Below are 22,144 nucleotides of genomic sequence, written 5' to 3'. Positions count from 1 at the left end.
GAGGTCTGTAAACGACAAAATTACTGTACAAACATCATTATGGACCTGTGTTCCAGCTGACGAATTATAGTGACTAAAATTACCGCTGAGCATTACAGGATGGAACAAGTGATTTTAAACATTTAGACTGGGCAAATTGGACACATACTCGAAAAAAGCGATAAATGAGGAAACGATCGAAATTTTAAACACGTCACTGAGCAATTTTACCAAAAATTTGCATTAACCGACATCAGGACCAAAGCGAAACATTTCGTCGCGAAATCGTTCCTCTCTGCGAGCTACCAAACCGGATAGAATATGTATTCTACGCCCTCACGACAGAAGCAATGTGAGGAATTTACTAAAACCTACTCTATGCCTTATCAGCTCTATACCGAGGCGAGAGGTTATCAACCAACAAAACACATCTTGCGTTCCCAGCTAATACTGGAGCTTTAATAATGAAGATCTTTTGTCCAATTCTGTTCGTTTTAAGCTCATTATGGGCCGTTTCCTGCGAACAAAGGCTACTCATCGACCAGTTACGAAGGGAATTTCTAGAATTAGAAGACAAACTATGGAACCTGCCCTCGAATTGGCTACTGAACCGAACACAGGAAGACGCAGAGATGTACCTAGCGAAGAAGTTCTTCAGATTTAGCCAGGAGTTACTGAAGGTAGTAAATACTTACCCCTTACATCTGTACACCAGCGTTTGGCTTACCTAAAACAAAGGAAAAAACTATTAATTATTAAGCATCAAGCGAGAAAACGACTTAAATTTCAGATGCCCCAGGACCTTCTCTATGGTGTATCCCCCTTAAGAACAGTACCGGACTTCCTGTTCCTTTACTCCGACCTAAAGAGCATAGATCTTAAATATGAGAAATTCAGCGAGTTTCTAAAGTTCCAACTGCAAGGGTCTCAAAACAAGATGGCCATAGAGGATATAATATACGATGTGTTGAACAATACCTCCAGCGCAGAAAATATTATGAAACGAGTATACGAGATGGCCTATGATCACCAAGGCAGCATGAAGCAAGAGATACATCGAGTAAGTGATAAAGGATTAAGTGTGTAGGAATTTTGTCCGAAAGCGTGGGAATGGTCAAATGTCCCAGAAACTATTCATCAAGTAAAGATTTTCAAAATTTCTAGATGGGTTACTTGTCAAGGTAATAGAGGCTCGGCATTCTTTCCTAGACACTAGAACTTTCGATTTTTTGGCAGAACAATTAACATAACAATCGTCAATAAATCTGTAGCTCACCACCGAAAATTTCTGGTGCAAAGACCTGGCCCAATCCCCTCAACAACTGTTCTACAATCTGTACAACCGCATCGCCCTAACTGACTTGAAGGCTTACGTGATGCAGCAGTTCGCTTACCTTGGAAACTTGATATGGGAAAAAGGTGTGCCTACAGACCATAAACAGTTATTCGCAAAATAACCTCCTATTTTAAAGGCGCCAACGATGATTTGTCCATTGGCGTCCGAAAAAGGTACGAGCAAAGGACGACCCATGTCATTAACGGATTGGCCCTTGCCATGAAGCAGCCTCAAGACATATGGAAGTGCGATCCTGAGACATTTATTCTCGGTTGGTGTATGAAATGAAGCCGCGAATCGCTCCAGAGTTGTAACGATTTTACAGGAAAAACCTACGACGCATTCACTCGGCTTCTACAGGGGGTTATCCAAAACGAGGTTGACATAAACAGCTACAGAACGTGCAAGAGGACCTGTAACGACTACCACTTCACCAAGAGCTACGGCTGTTATGACTACGAAAGTGACTTTTGTTCAAAATTAGAAGGTTGCAGCGGGAATGTGATAAACTGCTTCTTCGTGGAGTCCTACGGCACCATTTGCGCTTCCGTATGTTGTCGTTTAACATTAACATTAACTACAACCTAACCTAACATTAACTACAATCGAAACAATAAAAAATTGCTTCTACAGGCAGCGAAGTCATATAGGAGGTACGAGTATGTGAAATACACAAGTGGCAAAACCATGGGAAAAAGCGACAGCTGTCCAAACCATAGGACCGTAAACAGCTGGACTAGATGGTTCGTCCGCTGTCACTATTGCATGTGCCTTTGTGATCAAGTGGGACCTTTCTCGGACAGATACATCAATCTGAGGCCTGTAATGGCAGACGTGAAGAATAATAGGCATGTTCTTGTTGGTGTTATCGTTGCAAATGTGAGCTAATGTTTCAAAATCAACAGAGTAGTCACAGGTTTGAGGTTCGTCAAACACAATCGCATTTTGCACCTTCAAATTCAAGAAGGAGAACTGCTTCCTTATGGGTACATAAACCAGCGGACAGTGCAGTGGGTTAAACTGGACAGTTATCAAATAACAGATCGGGGGGTCCAAAATAAAATCGACTTCTTTGCTATGAGCCATAGAGAGAGATCAATGGCCATGGATGAGATTCAAGTGAATGAGGATAATCATGTGCTTACAGGTATTTTATATATATATATATATATATATATATACAGGGTGGTCATTTAGTGCGGTCTCGGAAGATTACGGCTAAACAATTGAATATTTTGAATTTCTTTTTTTTGCATTATATAGAACTGGATTGTGGGTACATTCTAAAATTGTTTTCGTTTTATACAGGGTGTTCTAAATAAGTGAAAAATATCAAAGTTATGTTTTTTTAAATAGGACACCCCATATATTAATGTCGTTTTAGATTTCTTGAGAAAAATAAATGTAAATTTCATTAAGGTTTACTTGTCCCGAATCTTAAGGATTTCGAAATAATTAAGTTTTTTTAAAATAATCACGCAATTTTAAAAACTTTGTTTTGAAGGAAGTTTAAATTGGAGTAAAGTAAGATTTGGGACAAGTAAACCTTAATGAAACTTACATTTATTTTTCTCAAGAAATCTAAAACGATATTAATATATGGGGTGTCCTATTAAAAAAAAAACATAACTTTGATATTTTTCACTTATTTAGGACACCCTGTGTAAAACGAAAACAATTTTAGAATGTACCCATAATCGAGTTCTATATAACGCAAAAAAAGAAATTCAAAATGTTCAATTGTTTGGCCGTAATCTTCCGAGACCGCACTAAATGACCACCCTGTATATACCTTTACAGTTAGGTTATTTCAGAACATTACCCCTAGAATTGGATTTTTTTTCAAATTCTCGAAACTCTTCCACGGAAGTCTAAATTTTTGAGAGTATACTGAGAAGTTCGGAATAGTTCCTTAAAATCCAGAAAACTTCTTTGAGTTTGTCCGCACCTGGAGAGAACTTCTCGAACTGCTAAAATACAGCGTGTGTTCGGATTTTTTTTCAAGGGATTATTAGTAATTTCAAACAAATTTTACTGTCGTAAGCAAACGTGCACGTTGTAGTAAAACCACTGGTGATAACCGCATTCCTCCGCCCTTTAATCGGGTTAAGACCACTGGTGAAAAATACGCTAGTTTGAGCCTACCAACCTTGGAATTACTTACGAAAGTTGTTGTAACAGGTGTGCGCTTCCAATTCAGAAACGGCGAAATTTACCTCCAAATCCACGTGAGTTCCTTCGACTGGCACACTGGAAAAGTCAACGACAAGGAAGGCCACTATATTTACGAAACCAGTCGTGAGGAAAGGTAATAAAAAAAGTTTCGATAAGACTTGGTCACCTATTTCAAGCGTCTCCTATCCAACACTAGGGTCAAATACCAGTTAAGTAAACCGGACATTCCCACTAAAACTCCGAGTCGCTCCAGGATGCACTTTAGCGCTTCCAAGAGATACGTCGAATTCACCCATACAGACTTCGAGAAAGACGTGGCCCAAACTACCGTGCCGTTTATCGATATCCAGGAGGTGGTAAATAGGCCCGCAGTGCCTCTTATAGGGGCCGGTATCTACTATAAGGGTAACGATGGCTATGGAGGTTTCATCGCGCCCAGGATCAAAACCTACAATTTTGCGAAGCACGTCTCGAGCAAAATGCCCCAGATGACACACGGGGTGATGCCGTACATCGAAGACAATGTCGAAATAAATTAAACTGTTTCATACATGTTCTTAGTTAGATTAAGGTTTTTAAATTTTGTCGTAAGTCACATTGTACTAAAGCCCAGTTGCGTGAAAATTCATTCAACTGAATTGGAGTTGATACTTGAACCGTCTCATGAAAGTAGCATTGCGATTGACGATGCAGGGGACGGTTCGAATGTTGAATCAGCTGAAGCGACTTTCATGCAACTAGATATAAAAGGAGAGATGGAAACTGGAGAATGTAGCAGTTTCTTCAAATTTCGAAGTAGACCTAGATACAATGGAGTTATGGGCTTTTGAACGCATGACGAAGGTTGTTGATGGCGTTGCTGTCTGCGGTTTTCTTAGGAGCTAGCAATTTCCTACCCCAAGACGACCGCAGACTTTCAATGGCATATGCGAGCTTTGTTGGGGAATAATATAGTTTTTTAGCCTCACCAGCCTGTACTTTGGCCAACTTCGTTAGATTTCAGGTAAAAATCAGTCATGTCCGAAATTCAACGGTCTCTATGTTCTCTCCCAATTTACTAACTAGAAGCGACGAGTTCATTAGATTTATGACTGTTTCTGCGTTCTACGGAAAGAACTGTAAAATAGGATATTTTAGGGCTTCAAAGTAGATCTTTTCTTTTATGAAAGCCGCATGGCCGAGGTGATAAATAAATAAACAAATAAAAGGGCGCCTGCAGTATTGCTCCCCAATTGCAGTGTGGTGGAAATCTTACTAATCTTTTGTATGGCCAGTTCTCGTGGACCTTTGTTAGCGACAGCACGGGCGTGCCTCCTGACTGCAATTAATAAAAGCAGAATTGAACTATTTTGGGGTGATTATTTCTAAATCCCACATCCAACAATCTTAGTATATACAGGTAACTTGGGTTAAATCTTGATGTTGTAATGTACCCTCAGGCTACGCCTATGGAATACCATCACTTAGTAGATTGCCCTGGCATGACCATACGTTGGGAACTCGTTATTTTCCTATAAGGGTTCCCTTACGTAAAGAACCTCTCGCTCCTCACCCTTATCAGGACGAGAGTCTAAGTATGTAACCATTTGGCTAATAAATCGACACATCTGCAATGCCCCATAAATTTCCCTTTTGTCGTTCTTTTAAACGTCACGTCTAAAAGATTTGGAAAGTTACCAGCTATCTATCGCCCTAAAAAACTAAGAAATCCAGGGTACGCCTATGAACACCGACCCCCACACACTGGTACTAAAGATACCCTGAAAAACGGGAACCGGAATGGGCCAGAAGAAAAAGAAACGTGTGTCTATGCAGGGCTAACAGAATCTCCCATCATCCCTTCAATTAGCTACCATAACTTCAAAAATCCTTCATACTCTAATTTTGTGAACGATTGAGGTGTGTATCATAACCGATTTTAATAAAGATCTACAAAAGTGCTCGCGAAGTTCCATTACAATATTTTTACGTAAGGAATCCGCGGTTCAGTTATAGACCTTTATTAATGGGACACCCTGTACACGTAACGATATTCCATTGGAAAAAATCAGCTGTTATATCGAGCGTAACAGACGTATGAGGCGAAACTTTCTACTGAAATACACGTGAGCATTTCTTGTCCACGTTAAAACTGTTCATCATTCATCTGAAAATATCACGGGGTTCTGGCTCTAAATTCCTCCGAAGATACGTGCGAGAAAATGGTGAAAGGGCTGTCCTGAAACCCCTCGCATTTCTTGTTTACGTTACGATCATTAATCGGCATTATCTGAAAGTGGTACAGGCCTTTGGTACCAAGCTCTTCCCCAGATTAACGTAGGTGAGAATGATGTTTAGGGGTTTGGTACCCGTGGGAAAAAGAGCGGACAGCCCTTCCGTCTTATCGCTTCTCTCACGAAGAGGGGATGCGTTTTGGGGTTGCATCCGGACTCCGTTTTTGGTTCAAGGAGAATGAAGAAGTGCTCTGAGAATTCTGTCGTTTCTCTCCACCCTCGAACTGCGTATCTTACATACATCTATAGATCGTTAAGTGTCGCCGGCATCTTAACGAATCTTCTGCAAGGGAAATGCATACACGCGAGCTTTTATGAAGAAAGTGATACGAGGGATTTCATCAATTATTCTAATGTGAGTGTGAAAAACGCGTTGTCTCATAAAGATAGTGTTATAAACCAGCCTGAGGCATAGGCAGTATGTTACGAACACCTGTTGGTGCCTTATTACTTCTTGGAACTGGACTAAGCTTGTATTGGTTGGAACAGATGATCGGTGATAAGAGATAAAGAGGGTCTGTTCATAATCTCGCCTAAACCATATGGAAGGGCGAAGAGAGTGATTCAGGGATGCGAGCGTGGGAAGAATGTGGAGGTCTGGGTGCCTGTTCTTGGGATGAAGAACAGGTGCACCCGTGGTGACTCTGATACATTGTATGGACGGGCATTCGATCCCCGACCTTAGGGAAGTAAAGAAGTACTGCCGAGACTTGTGCTCTATTCCATCCTCCTCCATTACCAAAAATAAAATTTTCTGACATATGTATACAGTCAGACGACAGGTCCTGACCTGATGATGGTAACAATTCTGTATCGTAAACGGCATAGAACCGAAGGCCGCAATCCTTAAGTGACTGTTCGTGTGGTGACCGGCCGTACCTATCAAACCAATCATGGACGGTCGGCCGACCGTACGCGTATAGGTACCTCAAGGCTGTTGGTGTAAAACAAATACCGACTACATTCACGAGATGTTTCTGTAATTATCACATATGAGGAAAAAATGTAGCTTACGTTACACATGTTTACTTTCATATGCAAAAACAAACACTGATATTGCTTTCACAGCGCCACTACACAATCACTGTACCTTCATTTGGCTTTTAGCTGACAACATCATTTTGGTTGCTTTGGTGGTCGATGGTCACCGCAATTCATTATCGGCAAACACATTACTAATTTTTGCTAAGATAAGTAATTTAAATTAAGTAGCTTTGTTAATTCAGTGTATCACTTCGTCGCGGCATGCCGAATCGAAAAAAGCACTAATGAATGTTAAGCAGGCCAACGAGATCGAAATCGGAGGTTCCGATTTTAATGTTTTGCCAATCTAAGATAATCTCCCTAAGGGTTCGTGTCGAATACATTATTGCACACATTTTGGAATAGTTAGAAAAGTTATAATACATTAGAACCGGCCGTAATGAAACCTTCAAAGGACTTGGCCTGTGGTTCGTTATAGGCGGCCGACGAAAAATGCTTGTTAATTCAAAATTTTTGTCTTGACCAAATTCAATTTTTTCTTAAATTGATATATATTATGTAGATGAGAAAAAAACAACAAAAATTCTTAAATAAAATCGAAGTTTACGTGGGAGAAAAGTCCGCAAATCAACTTCGCACCGTGCGGTTTTTCAACGTGTCGTCGGTCATTTTCCACTGCAAAAGATCTGTCGTACTTAAAAATTTTCCATTTTCTGGAAACGTCATCTGTGTATACATTATATGCTACGGTCACTGTCCACGTCACTAGGAAATTCCGTATCTTCCACGTGTTCAACCAAGTCACATCCATTCCAGTTTGCTGCCTCAAAATTAGAAACGTGCTGGTTTTCGGCCCACTCGCTCTAATCCGATTCTGTTTCTTCCCTCTTGGTTTGTGTTAAAACCCATTGTGCAATACGGGGGTTCGTCTTCGTGCGTATGTACTTCCTCGACATCGAACCCATCGTGTTTAAAACAGTTGGAAATTGCCTCTTGAGACACGTTTCTTGAGGCTGTATTAAACAGCAAAATTACTTCCAACAATAAAATTTTAAATTCTACTTTGTTGCTATGAGCATCAATTAATTTCAGCAAACACCCTCTGCAACAATTCGATTTTACACGTCGAATTACCCCTTAGTCCATCGGCTGCAAAGTCGCGGTGACGTGGGGGGAGGGGGGGATCGATTCGATCCATCTTAAATTTTCAATTTTTAGATGCGCAGGGTAGTTATCGATACGTATAACAATCGACCTCTCGTTAAATTTCGTGGGCCTATCCAGAACTGGCAACGAAACTATCATCTCCAAGAGGTCTTGAGAGTTGGAGTGCTTTTTGACTTGAAATCAGGCCTGATATTGACAGATTTTGTTGTCTTGTGGGAATCGTTCGAAACTGCAATATTGACAGGTTTCCGTGGTTTGTACCGTTTGAAATTTCCTGCCACGCCGGTATTCTCACCAATCTTGAGAATTCAGCTTCTTGTTTTTTTTTTGAATTGTCGATAAAGCACTTGCCGGTGTTTCATATTGTTCGGCGACGTCCTTTTTCGGTAACCACCTTCCACCTTTTTTAATTATTTCTAATTTCCGATTCGTGGTAAGATTGTTAAGCTTCCGTTCTTCCGGTTTATTAAGAAACTGAGACGATCTTTAACACAAGTGACGTCAGCACTCAACAACGCACCAATAATCGCAACTTTTAGTTGAAACCAAAAACCGGGGAATCCCAGAAGTGAGCCTGAACGGAATGTGCGAAGAGGGACGATCAATTCTCAGCGTCGGAAAGAGCTGCGAATATTTCCGGGAAGTTCGACTGGAATACGACTAAACGTCCGCTCATAACAAAAGTGTTAATTACGCGCAGAAAGCGTAATTTTTTTTAATTAAGTATGCACCAATTGGGAGCTATTAAAGTTTACGTACTTGCTAAGCCAAGTCGCTGAATCTTTGATAACCGACGGCGGGCTAACCCTGTATCTGATCGAAGAGCGCAACAGCTAAATTAAGTCGGTCATGCAAACTTAAAACAAACATAATCTACGAGTTCCTACAAGTCACTGCCCTTTCGATAACCAGCAACGAGTCCCTGTATCTGATCAAAAATGCAGCAGTGAATAAAAACATCATCCAAATTTGAAACTAACAGGGCGTAATGTAAACAAACAGATATAATGTCGACACTTAATCCACAGCTAGAAAAATAATGCAACATTTGACCCTGTGATTAACATTAAACAAATCGCTCATTTAAATTCCTGGAATAATAGCAAACATTTTTCTTTCTGGATATTTAAAAACATTTAAATAATTATTATTTTGTAGTTAACTTTTAGGATTTTAAGCCCAATTTCCGAGATACCGATAAAATCGTTACTGATTCGACATAAGTCGCGCATGTCAACGAGAAATTGTTACCTTTCTACTCTAATTTCGAGAATTTTCGCGCAGAATCTGAGCCCACACGCAGTATTCAACGATCACAATTCACATGTGTAGAAAAGTGAACTCTCTTGGAAAACACACTTTGAACCTGACCGTTTAAACCAAACAGCTTAAAGGTTACGACCACCTTTACCAGATCAAACTAGGTTGTACCAGATTTTGAAGAGTACGAGCACCAACCGAAGTTTATTCAAATTTTCCTTTATCAGTCGAGAGAGTGGCAAAAATCCCAAACTGAATCCAACGTGATGGTGTTGTACATCGAACCTTTCCCATTTCATGAATGAATATGATGTTGAGAATTCACTTAGCCATCTTGTGTTTGCTGAGCTCATTGCAAAGTAGTTCATGCGATGCAGTAAAACTGCAAGTAGACAAGATTAGAGTGAAATTCCTGGAAGTCGAAGATGAGCTGTGGCACTCCACGAACAGACATATTTCGGGTTACGAGACATCTAGCAAGGAGGAAAAATGGTTGCTATCGAATTTTAGATCATTCGATGAAGATCTAAGGAACGTAGGTAAGTGCAAGAGTTCTTCTGCTCTTTTCTAATTCGAAGTTTGTTCCAATCCCTACAGGTATCTGGCGAATCCAATCAGCTGTTTAATATACCACATCTGGAAATCTCCGTGATATTGTGCAATCAAATCAGCGCAGTTGGCCGAATATACGAGAGTTTTAGAAGGTATATGAGGTTTTGTTCCATTCGCCACGAGAGCAAAGTGCCCTATGAAATGGACCATTGCAACACGCTAGAACTAGTTAATGACATAAATCACCGGGAGAACGGCATTCTCCCCACTGTGATCCGCATGAACAAAACTCTGTACGATGGAGAGAATAACTTGCTCCAATCTGTTAAAAAAGTACTTGAACGCTCGAAACTGGACAATGGGTGGATTGGAGATATCCCCCAATCAGTGCAGCAACTCTATTACGACTTGTACAATGTAATAAGCGTCGTCCAACTCAAGGCGTACATTCTTCTCCAATTTTCGAATTTGAGGAATATGTTGTCGGCGGAGAACCGTATCAGTATGAAAATGTCTATGCGATTTGGATGAATTTTGTACCTACGCCTTTCTAGACATTCTCCACAATGCCCTTTCGACAAGACGTAATTTTCTATCTTGGACACAGACCACGCATCAGCACTTGTCTCTAGCTGAAAAAGATCGTGTCATTCAAAGATCTGACCCATTCGCATTTCGACAGGGTGAAATACGACCATCGTTACGATAATCGATAATTAGAGCTGCATTACAGGACAAAACTTTGAGAAATTTACAAGGCTATTGCAAGGACACGTTGAAAACGAGGCTGACATGGACAAACGTGGACAATGCATAAAATCATGCGACTATTACGTTGCCTCGAGGTCTCATGGATGTTCCGAACAGAAAAGTTCGTATTGCAGCACATTAGCACATATCGGTGCATGTAGAGGCGCCATTAGAGACTGCTTTTTTGTGGACTCTGAGGCTTCAATATGTTTCTCAGTAATATTACTGCCCGCGGGGGAAAAACAATTCTGGTGTTTATTTTCAGAACCATTCTGTACGAAGAAGAGATTATGAGTATATTAAATTTAAAAATGGAATAACTTACGGATTGGCCAGTTACTGCCCCAAAAAAACCACTGTGAGTAGCTGGACGAAGGGATTGGCCAGCTGTCACTATTGCATATGCCTATGCGACAGTACTATTAACTCCCACAGGCACATCTGCCTGAAAGTAGCCGTGGCCGACAGCAAAAGCAACAGGTATTACTTACAAGTTTCCCTAATCAAATCTCTAATAAATGACTTTTCAGAATAGTAACAGGGGTTAAGTTCGTTAAAGTTAAACAAATTTTACATATCCAAATCCAAGAGGGAAAGCTGCTGCCCTATGGGGTCGTAGACCAAGACACGGTGCGCTGGGTGGATCTGGACACGTGTCTTGTAGGATCCAGACAAATGCTTAATGAAGACTACTTTATGATGACTTACAGTCAACGATCTGTGGCGTTAGACGATCTTGAAGTAGATGGGAACTACGTCATCACAGGTTGATAAAAACACACGTTGCCACGTGTGCATATTCAAAATTTCTTGATTCGTACAGGAGTTGGTTTTAAGCTCACAGATGGCGTGATACATCTTCAAGTCTACTCCGACCCCTTTGATTGGACAACCGGAGAAATTAACCACAGATTCAGAAAAAATATCTCCAGAGGCGTAACCGGCAGGTAAGAACATCTCGACATAAATTAAATAAATATATTTAGATAACTTAAAATAGATTCAAAATCAACATCGAAGCTCCAGACATACCGACTAGGACCACATTACCGTCACAACCTCACAATAATATAAATAAGCTTATTCAGTTCACTCACTCAGATTTTGGAAAGGATGCGGCACAGAATACGATTCCGTTTTTGGACGTGCAAGAAGTAGCGGCTGAGCCTGCGGTTCCGCTCTCGGGGGTAGGGATCTACTACAAGGGTAATGAGGGCTATGGGGGTTTTGTGGCGCCTCGTATACAAACTTATGACTATGGAAGCCTTGCATCGGCGGAATTTCCAGAAAAATACGCTGTGGAATCCCTTTTGGAGGCTTGAAGAACATTGAACGTGACAAAAAGGGGTTTACAGTGTGATACCACTAGTATGTAAATAGAGTAATATATTTTTGTATAAATTATTAACGCAATTTTTTCCACATTTTCAAGTCTTGTTGTGAATACTTAAAATTTTTGAAGTCTTATTATGAGACTTGAACTAACGCGTTAGGTTCACCCCCTACTATGAGGGCTTTTAATAATCACCCGTAATTACGGTATAGGACACCTTGAACATATTCGTAAGTTAAAAATAAACCAATAGAGAATAATAGAACGTCTACCGTGCCCTGTTTTATACACACGTGCAATTTTGTGGCTCCTTAACTCACAACAATAACAGAATTAACACGACAGCAAATTTATCACTTAAACCAACCAGTTCTAGCGAACAAAACCTCCATTCACAAGAACAAATCTGATAGTTACAGTGTTTTAACACGACGTCTTGTTGAGACTGTTGCAGTTGCTAAACGTTATCCATTGCTCATGTCGCAGTAACGATAATAAAATGTCAATAGACCGACTAAGAGCAAATTTCGTAATCATGAAAAGTAAGTTATATGGGAACAATGGGGTAAGAACGCCTCGTACTCCCTATTCAAGCAGAGGGAAGACTTGGCACGCAAGTTCGGAACGCACGAGGGAGCTGCAAACGGTGAGTTATAGAAAATTACAATTCACACGTAGGAGTTAAAAGAAGAAAATCTTTAGGCGGCTCATGACCACCTTCATGAGCTTTTTCTCCTGAAGGACGTCTCAAAGTTCTAGGAACTTCTGAAAAAGATGCAAGTGATGAAAACTGTGTATGTTAAATTGAGAAACTACGTGAATGTCCAGAAAAAAATTCAGAAACGATTTCAAACTGTAAAACCTAACGTTTAACATGCAAGATAACGATTCTGGAATGATAAAAATCATGGTACGAATTCTTGGAAAATTTGACAAAAGCCCTTTACAAAATTCGACAAGGTATGGGGCTCATTTAGGAGAACACACGATTTAAGATGGAACAATGTAATCTTTTAGCTGACTAAGGTGAATGTGTATCAGCGCAAAGACACCTCACAATCATCTCAACAGCTTTATTGCAACTTCTATAATAGTTCGGCTCTAATTGAGTTGAAACCCTACATATTACCACAATTCAAGTATCTAACGAGCTATTTATCTGAAGCCAGTTATGAATGCGCATACTTTTGAATTTAAAGAAAGGAATAACGGATACTTTTCATAAAGTACCAAATTTAGAGAACATTGGTGAACTTTCCACTCATTTTATGTTCTTTTAGTGTTTTCAAATAGCAAAAGTTCCAGAAATTGCAATTCTTCGACTAACACTTCAACTCAAATTTAAACTGGTAGAGTAGGTGCAGGTCGATCGCTTCATGTAAGAGCTGTTACGGCGAAACGCTAGCAATAGCTTCGAGAACAATGATCCAAAATACGAGAGAACGTTAGCTGCCGAGTCCCGTTATTTTGACACAAAACCGCAAGATGTACGTTAACGACAAATTGCAAATTTAAAAGCAGAAGTTTTCAGGCATTAGAAGTGCCATTATGACAGGTGTGCCAAAGAAGCCCTTGCCAAGAGCGCTACAGAAGAATTTACGACTAAACGTAAAGTCACAATCGTAGTTCACGCTCAGCCTCAGCGTGCATGCAGTAACCGATGTTGATCTACCACACGTTGAGGTCCAATAAATTATGTCAAAATAACTAATCTCGGCATTTTCAGTCTCATAGATGTTTTCTTACTTACGCGCAACAGGTAAACCATGACGATAGATGATACTTAAGTCGCTGAGATCTATTTTTCACTGGTAAAAACTCACCTGGAACAAAAAAAAAACTTACATAGAACGATACTTTTAAGCGTTAGTTTCAAACTAAGCGCACTTGAACAAATACATTTAACAATAACGCTTCATAGATTTGTTCCAAAATGCCGACAATATCGATACGTCAAAATCCAAAACCTCCTAGAAGCAAGCTACAAACAGGCGTATAATTATGTGTTGAATTCACTTATGGCATCGATTATCACCTTCTCCACCGTCAAATGTTTAATCCCACACAAAGATACCTGCAAAACTTAGATGGAGAGCACCTGGCCATATCGATTTTAGTGAAATGGACCAAAAAATGTGCATTTCCCATTTTCGATCCTGGGACTTACTGCAAGAGCCAGAAAAGATAGGAAGTATTGACAGCACCGATAGTAAGGTGGTACAAATCCAAGGGCTTCGGAAAGTACACGACATAACCCTTAAAATATTTGCTTGGTTATTTCACGCAAATAAAATTATTTAAACGCTATAATGCACATTCGTAACACTAGGTCAATCAACGATAAACTTGGAGGATCTAAAGATCATCCTAAAATTACAACTAATAGAGCGACTGCCAGTCGCCAGCCTCTTCAGTTTCGTATCATCTTTAAGACGAAACTATGTGGAAAATATGGGTTTTTCATACGTTACTCGCAGCACATGTGCAACATTGTTCAAAATTGAACATAGAAAATGTGCGAGATTTGTTCGATAAATCGAGCAGAGTTAAAATAAATGGAGATGATGATCGGTACAATTACGTAACATTCATTAAAAATTTTAATGACGTGGAACTCAAGAAGGTAAGGGACACACCTATAGGTAAAATTTCGATATTACAAAATTCAATCCCATTTTCAGCTTTCAACGTTTGAAAGTTGGCATCCATCCACGGAATACAAATATTTTGTTTATAAAACAGAGAGTTTCATGAGAGCGGTGGACTCCAATGGCTATGGTACATTTGTCGAACGAATTGAGAACTGCACCAAAAATAATCCGAATCGGAAAATCTCTGAGACACATTTGAGAGAAATAGCTTTGCACTTCTCCACACCCGATTATAAAAATATATTTTCAAAATTGACCTCCTACATAGATCGTTTAGAAAGTATATTAACCCACATGTACCGGTTTGTTAACATGCATGTTATATTTGAATTTACAGTAAGTAACTGACAAGTAACGAAAAGTTTAACCTCACAGAAACCCACAATTAGAGATTCGAAATAGTATGGTGCAATCGTGACACTGTCTTTGAACAGAAATTGTTAAGCAGAATGTACAGATTCTTAGAGGTGTCCCACTTAAAAATACACGTAATGACATCGTTTATCGATATGGTTGAACAGACAAATCTGACCGGTAAGGCGGTGTGGAAAAATAATCACCCAATAAAGCACTTCACGCTTAGATCATTTGGACTCCACCATAAATATTCACAAAGAGACCCTCATTGTCTTAATGAAAAACAACAGCCGAAGTTTTAATACTGAAATACGAAGATGTGATCCCGTCGCATTCAAAAGAGGTACACGGAATGCGGATAAGCTTAAAGTTTTTACCATCAAATCCTTTGCAGGCGAAAATTTTCTTCAGTTTACCAAAGTGCTGCAAAGCTTTGTACCAAGCCTAGAGGGATCTCGCTCAGGAAGAGATTGCATGGCAGATTGCCACGGAGGTCAACCACAATGCAAAACAGTAGAAATGAGTGGTAAAATTTGCGTATCAGTAAGTACAAAACAACTTTAAAACGCATGGAGATTTTAAATGGCGGGTCATGATTTCTTGACAAAATGATGAATTGCTTGGAAATGGCAAAACGTAAAATACCTTCGGGCCTCTTATTACAAAAATCCACTTCAATTGCTGAAGTTCAAAGTTCGTTTAGAGAAACGCGAACTAATGATAATCCTTTTTGAAAGAGAAAAACAATTCAAAATCTTTGGTGTTCTATTATTTTCTCAGGTTAAATCCGGCCTGTTTCCGCGTAGATTGAGAAAAAGATCAAATCATGCATACGTTCTGATAGCTAATTCTGATTTTTATAATTGCCTTATATTATTAAGTTTGAGCAGCAAAAACCCAAAAGGGCCACCCAAAAGCATACCCAAGCAGTGGAAATTCGAACTTACATTCATATACAAAAGAGTCATCTACATCTTTCTTGGCAAAATTTCCTCATTATATATTAAGCATTTCCTTTCAGGGCTTTCCTTACACAAAAGACGACCATGTTCAAATAAATAACGATACCATATTGGGACAGTTGCAGTGCTGCAATAATTCAAACCTCAAAAACAGGAGTAAATTGCAATTCTGTTTATGCGGTGAGCGTGATATGAATTCTGATAGCTTCGTTAGCTTGAAGCAGATTAAATCTAATACCGAGAAAAACATGTATGTAGATAAAGAGGTGTTTCCACGCCTCACAATGAGTTTTTTAGGGTTGTGACGGGCCTTAAGTTCATGAAAACAAACAGGGTAATACACTTGCAAATTCAGCAAGGGCAGCTGCAACCTGATGGCTGTATAAATCAATCCAGTGTGGCCTGGCAATATCCAGACAATTTCACCATAATAACTAAAAAAATGACGAATATCGAAGATTTGTTCTTGCTTACTGACATGAGCCGAACTATTGCCGTGGACGAAATCGATTCTGGGGATGACCGTTACATCCTCACAGGTGCCGAACAACCACACTTTAAAGACAGCCCCCATTTTAATCATTTTAGGAGTTGGATTTAAACTAATTCATATGAAGCTGCATTTGAGTGCTACGTTCAACAAATTCGACTGGGACAAGGGGGAACTAATATTTGGGGAAGAAAAAACTGTAAACAACATGGAACTAAATAGGTAAAATTTAAACTTATTTATTAGCAATTATTGGAGTGACAGCACATGTGGTTTCAGAGAATACATTTCCATAGTTCAACCGGATATTTCAATTTATACAAATAAACCTTCGGAACTGAAATTGTTCCGAACGGCATATGTAAACTTTACCAACACAGACATTAACAAGGATGCCACTCGAGCTATCGTACCATTCTTCGACGCCCAGGAAGTAACTACGAATCCTGCAGTACCTCTCACAGGAACTGGATTATATTATAAGGGTAGGGACGGGTATGGGGGGTTTATTGCACCCCTCGTTCGAACTCATGACTATCTGCAGGAAATTACAGCCCAATAGATATTCAAATATATGTATTAGAATGTTTACCAATTGACGATGATTTTTTTTTCGCATTTAAAGATTGTTAAGTTGCATCTCTTCCCCCGATCGTGGTTTGGCCTATCGATAATTTCAATTTAGTTGTTGTTTCTGCAGGCTGCATGTATTTCGCATTTCATGTATGAAATTGACGTTCTGCGGCAGCATCACAATTAATGGAACACTGAGCGGTTATGAAAAAAGGTATTGCAAAAAATATAAACCTATTTATGCAAAATCTAACGTTAAAGGGAAAGATTCAAAGTCTTTACGTGATACCATGACTTTCAAAAATCTCACAATACAAAACAAAGCAACTGACCCATCATCAAACCGCAAGCAACAATATACACGCTCCGAGACATATTCCGTTGTCTCTACTTCGCTTTATCTGCTCTTTCGAGCATAAAAATCCAAAGTTTATCGCACATACGCTGTCTAATCACAGTTCAGCTGTTTACCCAACATCGACAAAGAACTAGTCATTAACAATTCCTTCTAGTGGCTACTTAACATGGCAAATCCAACGATTTTATTATGTATATTAAGTGCTGTGCTAACAGGAAAAGCTATGTGTGGCAAGTACCTTTTGGTGGACAAAGTGCGGTTAGATTTCATGAAACTTGAGGGAAAATTGTGGAAATACGTATTGCGCGACACACCAGGCCGCAACAAAATCGACGCCCAATATCAAGTGATAAAACGGTTTCGGGAGTTCGAAGAAACCATGAAAATGGTAAATGAAATGGGGAAATAAATTACAGCGAATGGATATACAGTCCTGTGAAAAAAAATAAACTCATCAGATAAAATTAAAGAATTTACAAAATTTAAAATCACATTCGTAGCAAAACAACGTTTTTGAACTAGTTTTTACGTTATTAAATTAGGAAGAACCTTTCAAGGGTCATTGATGAATTTGATAATTTGCAAACAACAAATTTTGTAAACAAATCTAATTTACATCGTGAGTAAGTATAAACTCAATATTTGTTTTCAATTTACTGGTGTACTGATGAGTAAATATCACTATAGTCGTCTTCCTGCTGTTAAAGATGGTGTATATTGTTTGCTTTGATGCCGTACTGCTCGTGTTGATTTGTTAATTTTTTTAAATAATGCTGCACGGAAGTCAGCTCAATGAAATTAAGCAGCAAAGATTAATGAACTTAAAAAGAGGTGGGATGACCCAGAGGCAAATTTCTCGTGAGCTAAACCTCTCCCAGAGAGTAGTCAAAAACTCTTTAAATTGTGGCCCAGAAAATTCCTGAAAAAAAAAAGAAATGAAGACCTCCAAAATCTTCTGGTTATGTGAAACGGGCGGTTTTGGAAGAAATCTCGAAAACAGGAGCATCCTCTGCGCAGATCGTGAGGCGATTCAAGCTAGAATGTGACGTTAGCTTGGTGAAGATGTGGATAGCTAAATCAAAGTTCTTAGGGGATTATGAAAGAACCAGAGCTCAAAAAACATCATTTGCAGCAACGACTGCAGCTTGCTGAAAAATACATTCAAAATATTAAAAAATGCTCAAGAGTTATTTTCAGCCATAAAAGCAAATTTAACATTGATGGTCTCGATGGTTTTAATTTTACCTGGCGTGACCTTAGAAAATTTAAAAAAAGTCCCGAAGGTCGCAATGAGGTGGCGGAGCGATGGTATGGGCTGTTTTTAATTAAAACGGAAAGTTTGAAGTTGCATTCATTTCCGGCAAAGTGAACACTATTAGCTATCAAAATATTTTAGAAGAGTTTCTTTTGCGGTTTATTACGATGTTAGAAGAAGAAATAATTTTTCAGCAAGAAAACGCGCCGATTAATACAGCTCGCTCTACAAAACAATGGTTTGAGGGTCGCGGGCTCAACGTTTATGGATCGGCCAGTCCTTAGTTCGGATCTTAATCCTATTGAAAATTTGTAGGGAATCATGACTAGAGAATTCTACGACCTTTAGAAGTCAGAAATCTAAAATATCGATGAGCTCATGGAAAGGATCACATAAACTTGGGAAAACATAAAAGAGAGCACTTTAATTAGTTTGACAAGAAACGTTCCCATACTGTTGGAGGTGATTAAAAGATATGGTAGAGGTTCTCATTATTGAAACGAATTTATTTATTAAAGAGGCAGAAAACTTTTGAGTTTATATTTTTCACAGATGTATTTCCCTATTTTGCCCCAATAGTGGTTAATATTAGCAATATGATCAAATTGTTTATTAAAATTGTAACTAATCGTTTACAATATGTACTAAATAATATTTACTCATTTTCCAAAAATAAATGACTTAAACTAATTGAGGTAGTTTTTTCTTGTCTTGAGTTTATATTTTTTCATAGAACTATTTCGTTTTATAGCTGCCCAGTGACAACCTTCGAGGCACAGAACCGATAAGAAACATCCACGCATATATCTTCCTGTTTTCTGATATCAAACAGACGGAGAATTTATATCAAAAGTTCAGGCGTGCGCAAGAGGACCGAATTAAATTGTACGACAGCAATTTTAGTGATGAAAAATTAGTGGACGAAGCTGTGAACCTGGATGACATAATCAAGGACATTTTAAACACCAAAACAGGGGCAAACGTCACTGTTCATAAGATATATGATCTGACGTTTGGCAGCGAAAATATGGCAAAGGAAATTCTCGATGTAGGTTGACTAAACAAAGCATAACATTTAACGTAATTTTATTAATTTTAGTTAGGTCAGGAAAACAAATACTCCATGACTCTAATTTTCAAATCCAGTTAAAAAATTATCCAATTTTATTATTCTGTAGCTCTCGTAACAAACGATATTCATAATATTTACTTTCATCATTATTGCTCTTTTGCCAACAACATACATTAAACAAAAACTTTATATAATAGATACAAACGTATATAAAAAGTATTCGTATTAATGGTAGTAAACAAACCTATGTGGCACTTCATTTTCATTGATTCAAAGAGTGATGTTCTTTTCCTTCCGGGGGACAACCCGTAAGAATTCAATTAAAATTGTTCAAAATTCCGTGGGATTACAGTTTTTCGGCAAGTCAGCACTATATGACATCAACTCTCTACAGTTGTAAACGTTACAATTCGGGGTGTCCCTAATAAAACTTTCATGTTTCAAACCTGCTATTTATTGAGATAGAACACCAAATTCCAATTAGATTAAAATTTAAGGGCGTTTACAATGTTTTAGCTATTAATGAAAGAATATCCTTGTCAAACCTACAACCAATCACCGCAGCAGATCTACTACAACCTCTACAATGCTATCGCACTGAACGGCCTTAAATGTTACATGATGATCCAATTCGCTTACCTGAATAACAGAATTTTACAACCAGGTTGGACAAAACAAATTCACAAAAATTTCCTTTTTTAAAAGGAAATTTCCAGGAAACTACACCGAATTGTCCCAAATAACTAAAAAAAATTTTGAGAGGCGAGTTAATGAAACAACGTCAGTATTTAAGGGCATCATGGAAATTGTTCCTTCGGAATTTTGGCAATGCGACCCAAAGAAACACGTAAAAGGTAATAAACTTTTTAGGGCCATATTTCAAAATGACAGAATGTTACCTTTAATTTTTATTATTACTTTTTCATATATATTCAAATAGGCAAAACCTATGATGAATTTACGAGGCTTCTTCAGGGCCACATTCAAAACGAGGTGGACATGAGCAGCGGTGGTACCTGCCGTGAGACTTGTGCCGCTTACCCTTCTGGTACAAGCTACGGTTGCTACGACAGCGAAAGCAAATATTGTAGAGAAACCGAAAGGTGTAATGGAAGGCTGTTAAAATGCCAATTCATAGAAAGTCATATGAACATTTGTCCTTCAGTAAGACCTTATTCCAGTGGTCTCTCGGGTTGTGAATTGTATTTTGCAGGAAACAGGCTCAAGAAGGTACGACTACATTGAGTACCAAAGTGGGCGCACTTTCGGGAAAAAATCCAATTGTTGGAAAAAGCCTATTGACAGTTGGTGGAGGTGGTTCGTGCGCTGTTCTTATTGCTTTTGCATTTGCGACGAACAAGGGTCTAAATCTGACAGGTACATCAATCTGAAACCGGTTATGGCTGACATTGAAAACAACAGGTACGCCAATATTCTCAATTCATTCGTTTATATCATGAAACGGAAATACTAGGGTAGTAACAGGCCTGAAATTTGTCAAGGAGAATAGGATCATGCACTTGCAAATACAGGAAGGAAAGTTGCTGCCTTATGGATATATAGATAATAATACTGTAAGGTGGGTACCTGTTGAAGAGTATAAAATCACGAATGATGGAGTCTATAACATGAAAGATTACTTCACAATGACATACGAAAATAGGCAAATGGCAATGGACGATATTGAGCTCAGTGAAAATGATCTGGTGATGACTGGTAGTGTTTCGTCACTACAAAGTAAAAATATATTTTATTACTCATGTTGCAGGGGTGCGATTTCAATTTATCGACAATCAAATACGCCTCCAAATCCATGCCAACAAGTTCGACTTCGAAAGTGGCAAAATACTGGTAACTGAAGGAAACTACTCTTATAATGCTGCAGGCGGAAAGTAAGTTAAAAAACACCATACCAAGTACTCTCTCCCTACAAAATTTTTCAAACAGAAATAAAATTGAAATCTACAAGGCAGATATTCCGATAAACTCACCGCCGTCCGAAATGGATTACTTCACAGAAGACCCTTACGTAGAATTTACGCATACAGACATGGACCTTGATGCTGCACAAACAACAGTGCCATTCGTCGATATTACTCCTCTTACAAATTACCCGCAAGTTCCTTTAAGGGGAGCAGGAGTGTACTATAGGGGCAAAGGTGGTTATGGAGGATTTATAGCTCCAAAACTTATCACTTACGACTATAGCAAGTTGATATTGGTGCAATTTCCTGAAGAGGAAATAGGGCAGAAGGATGCCACTAAGAGTTCCCTAGAGATTGACATATCAAAATAGATGTGTTGAATATATAAAGATAAAATGTTATATGAATTAGTTGCTTAACTGGCATTCTTACCATACATAAGAATCATTAAAATTTCCCAAGCAACACTGAAAAATATTAGGCTCGTATCAGATTATTGCATTTTTTATTATATCTTGTCAGTGTTATGTGCAACTCAATAAATACTCATAATTGTTAAAGCGCTGGCAATCATAATACCCTATCTTCCTAACTTGAATCAACAAAAGGGAAAAGTCAACGACTTACACTATGTTTACATAAATATAAATATCCGCTCACACCTCTCTACCTCTCTCTCTCTCTCTCTCTCT

The 22,144-nt window shown here is 38.7% G+C and overlaps 5 protein-coding genes and 1 long non-coding RNA gene across 8 annotated transcripts in view; 4 read left to right on the top strand and 2 right to left on the bottom strand.

Annotated features, from left to right (window-relative positions):
• Ubr3 (Ubr3 ubiquitin ligase) overlaps positions 1-22,144 on the bottom strand; it is a 72,680-nt gene that overhangs the window by 34,857 nt on the left and 15,679 nt on the right. The window lies entirely within an intron of this gene.
• On the top strand, positions 409-4,837 carry LOC136346476 (uncharacterized). The gene is made up of 9 exons (XM_066295658.1): positions 409-659; positions 770-1,039; positions 1,251-1,398; positions 1,452-1,586; positions 1,641-1,864; positions 1,949-2,163; positions 2,221-2,462; positions 3,497-3,623; positions 3,687-4,837. The coding sequence occupies exons 1-9, from the start codon at positions 444-446 to the stop codon at positions 4,027-4,029; spliced, it is 1,920 nt and encodes a 639-aa protein (XP_066151755.1). The 5' UTR covers positions 409-443; the 3' UTR covers positions 4,030-4,837.
• Positions 9,408-11,880, top strand: LOC136346475 (uncharacterized). Of its 2 annotated transcripts, none has more exons than XM_066295655.1 (8): positions 9,408-9,709; positions 9,772-10,228; positions 10,281-10,409; positions 10,460-10,692; positions 10,742-10,956; positions 11,007-11,242; positions 11,300-11,423; positions 11,477-11,880. In XM_066295655.1, exons 1-8 carry the CDS (start codon positions 9,476-9,478, stop codon positions 11,796-11,798), a joined length of 1,950 nt encoding a protein of 649 aa, XP_066151752.1. In that variant the 5' UTR covers positions 9,408-9,475; the 3' UTR covers positions 11,799-11,880. The 2 variants fall into 2 exon arrangements, with proteins under 2 accessions (XP_066151752.1, XP_066151754.1); XM_066295657.1 differs by having other exon boundaries at positions 9,684-9,713.
• Positions 12,203-16,864, top strand: LOC136346479 (uncharacterized). 2 transcript variants are annotated; one of them, XM_066295661.1, is made up of 13 exons: positions 12,203-12,455; positions 12,512-12,769; positions 12,827-13,035; positions 13,090-13,674; positions 13,731-14,432; positions 14,491-14,796; positions 14,850-14,994; positions 15,044-15,160; positions 15,212-15,360; positions 15,839-16,029; positions 16,077-16,318; positions 16,368-16,491; positions 16,549-16,864. In XM_066295661.1, the coding sequence occupies exons 5-13, from the start codon at positions 14,250-14,252 to the stop codon at positions 16,829-16,831; spliced, it is 1,740 nt and encodes a 579-aa protein (XP_066151758.1). In that variant the 5' UTR covers positions 12,203-12,455; positions 12,512-12,769; positions 12,827-13,035; positions 13,090-13,674; positions 13,731-14,249; the 3' UTR covers positions 16,832-16,864. The 2 variants fall into 2 exon arrangements, with proteins under 2 accessions (XP_066151758.1, XP_066151759.1); XM_066295662.1 differs by lacking the exons at positions 12,203-12,455; positions 12,512-12,769; positions 12,827-13,035; positions 13,090-13,674; positions 13,731-14,432 and having other exon boundaries at positions 14,602-14,740; positions 14,798-14,994.
• LOC136346500 (uncharacterized) lies at positions 16,493-17,191 on the bottom strand. The gene is made up of 2 exons (XR_010733308.1): positions 16,862-17,191; positions 16,493-16,807 (listed from the first exon to the last, which is right to left on the bottom strand). It is a non-coding gene; the product is annotated as an uncharacterized lncRNA (long non-coding RNA).
• On the top strand, positions 17,302-22,012 carry LOC136346474 (uncharacterized). Its single transcript, XM_066295654.1, has 9 exons — positions 17,302-17,588; positions 19,207-19,503; positions 20,044-20,191; positions 20,244-20,381; positions 20,468-20,691; positions 20,741-20,949; positions 21,002-21,243; positions 21,296-21,419; positions 21,475-22,012. The coding sequence occupies exons 1-9, from the start codon at positions 17,367-17,369 to the stop codon at positions 21,821-21,823; spliced, it is 1,953 nt and encodes a 650-aa protein (XP_066151751.1). The 5' UTR covers positions 17,302-17,366; the 3' UTR covers positions 21,824-22,012.

The sequence above is a fragment of the Euwallacea fornicatus genome, chromosome 23 (genome assembly GCF_040115645.1).
Source record: "Euwallacea fornicatus isolate EFF26 chromosome 23, ASM4011564v1, whole genome shotgun sequence".
NCBI classification, from domain to species: Eukaryota; Metazoa; Arthropoda; class Insecta; order Coleoptera; family Curculionidae; genus Euwallacea; species Euwallacea fornicatus.
Note: the sequence above shows the minus strand (reverse complement) of the source record. Positions and strands in the feature narration are given on the sequence as shown.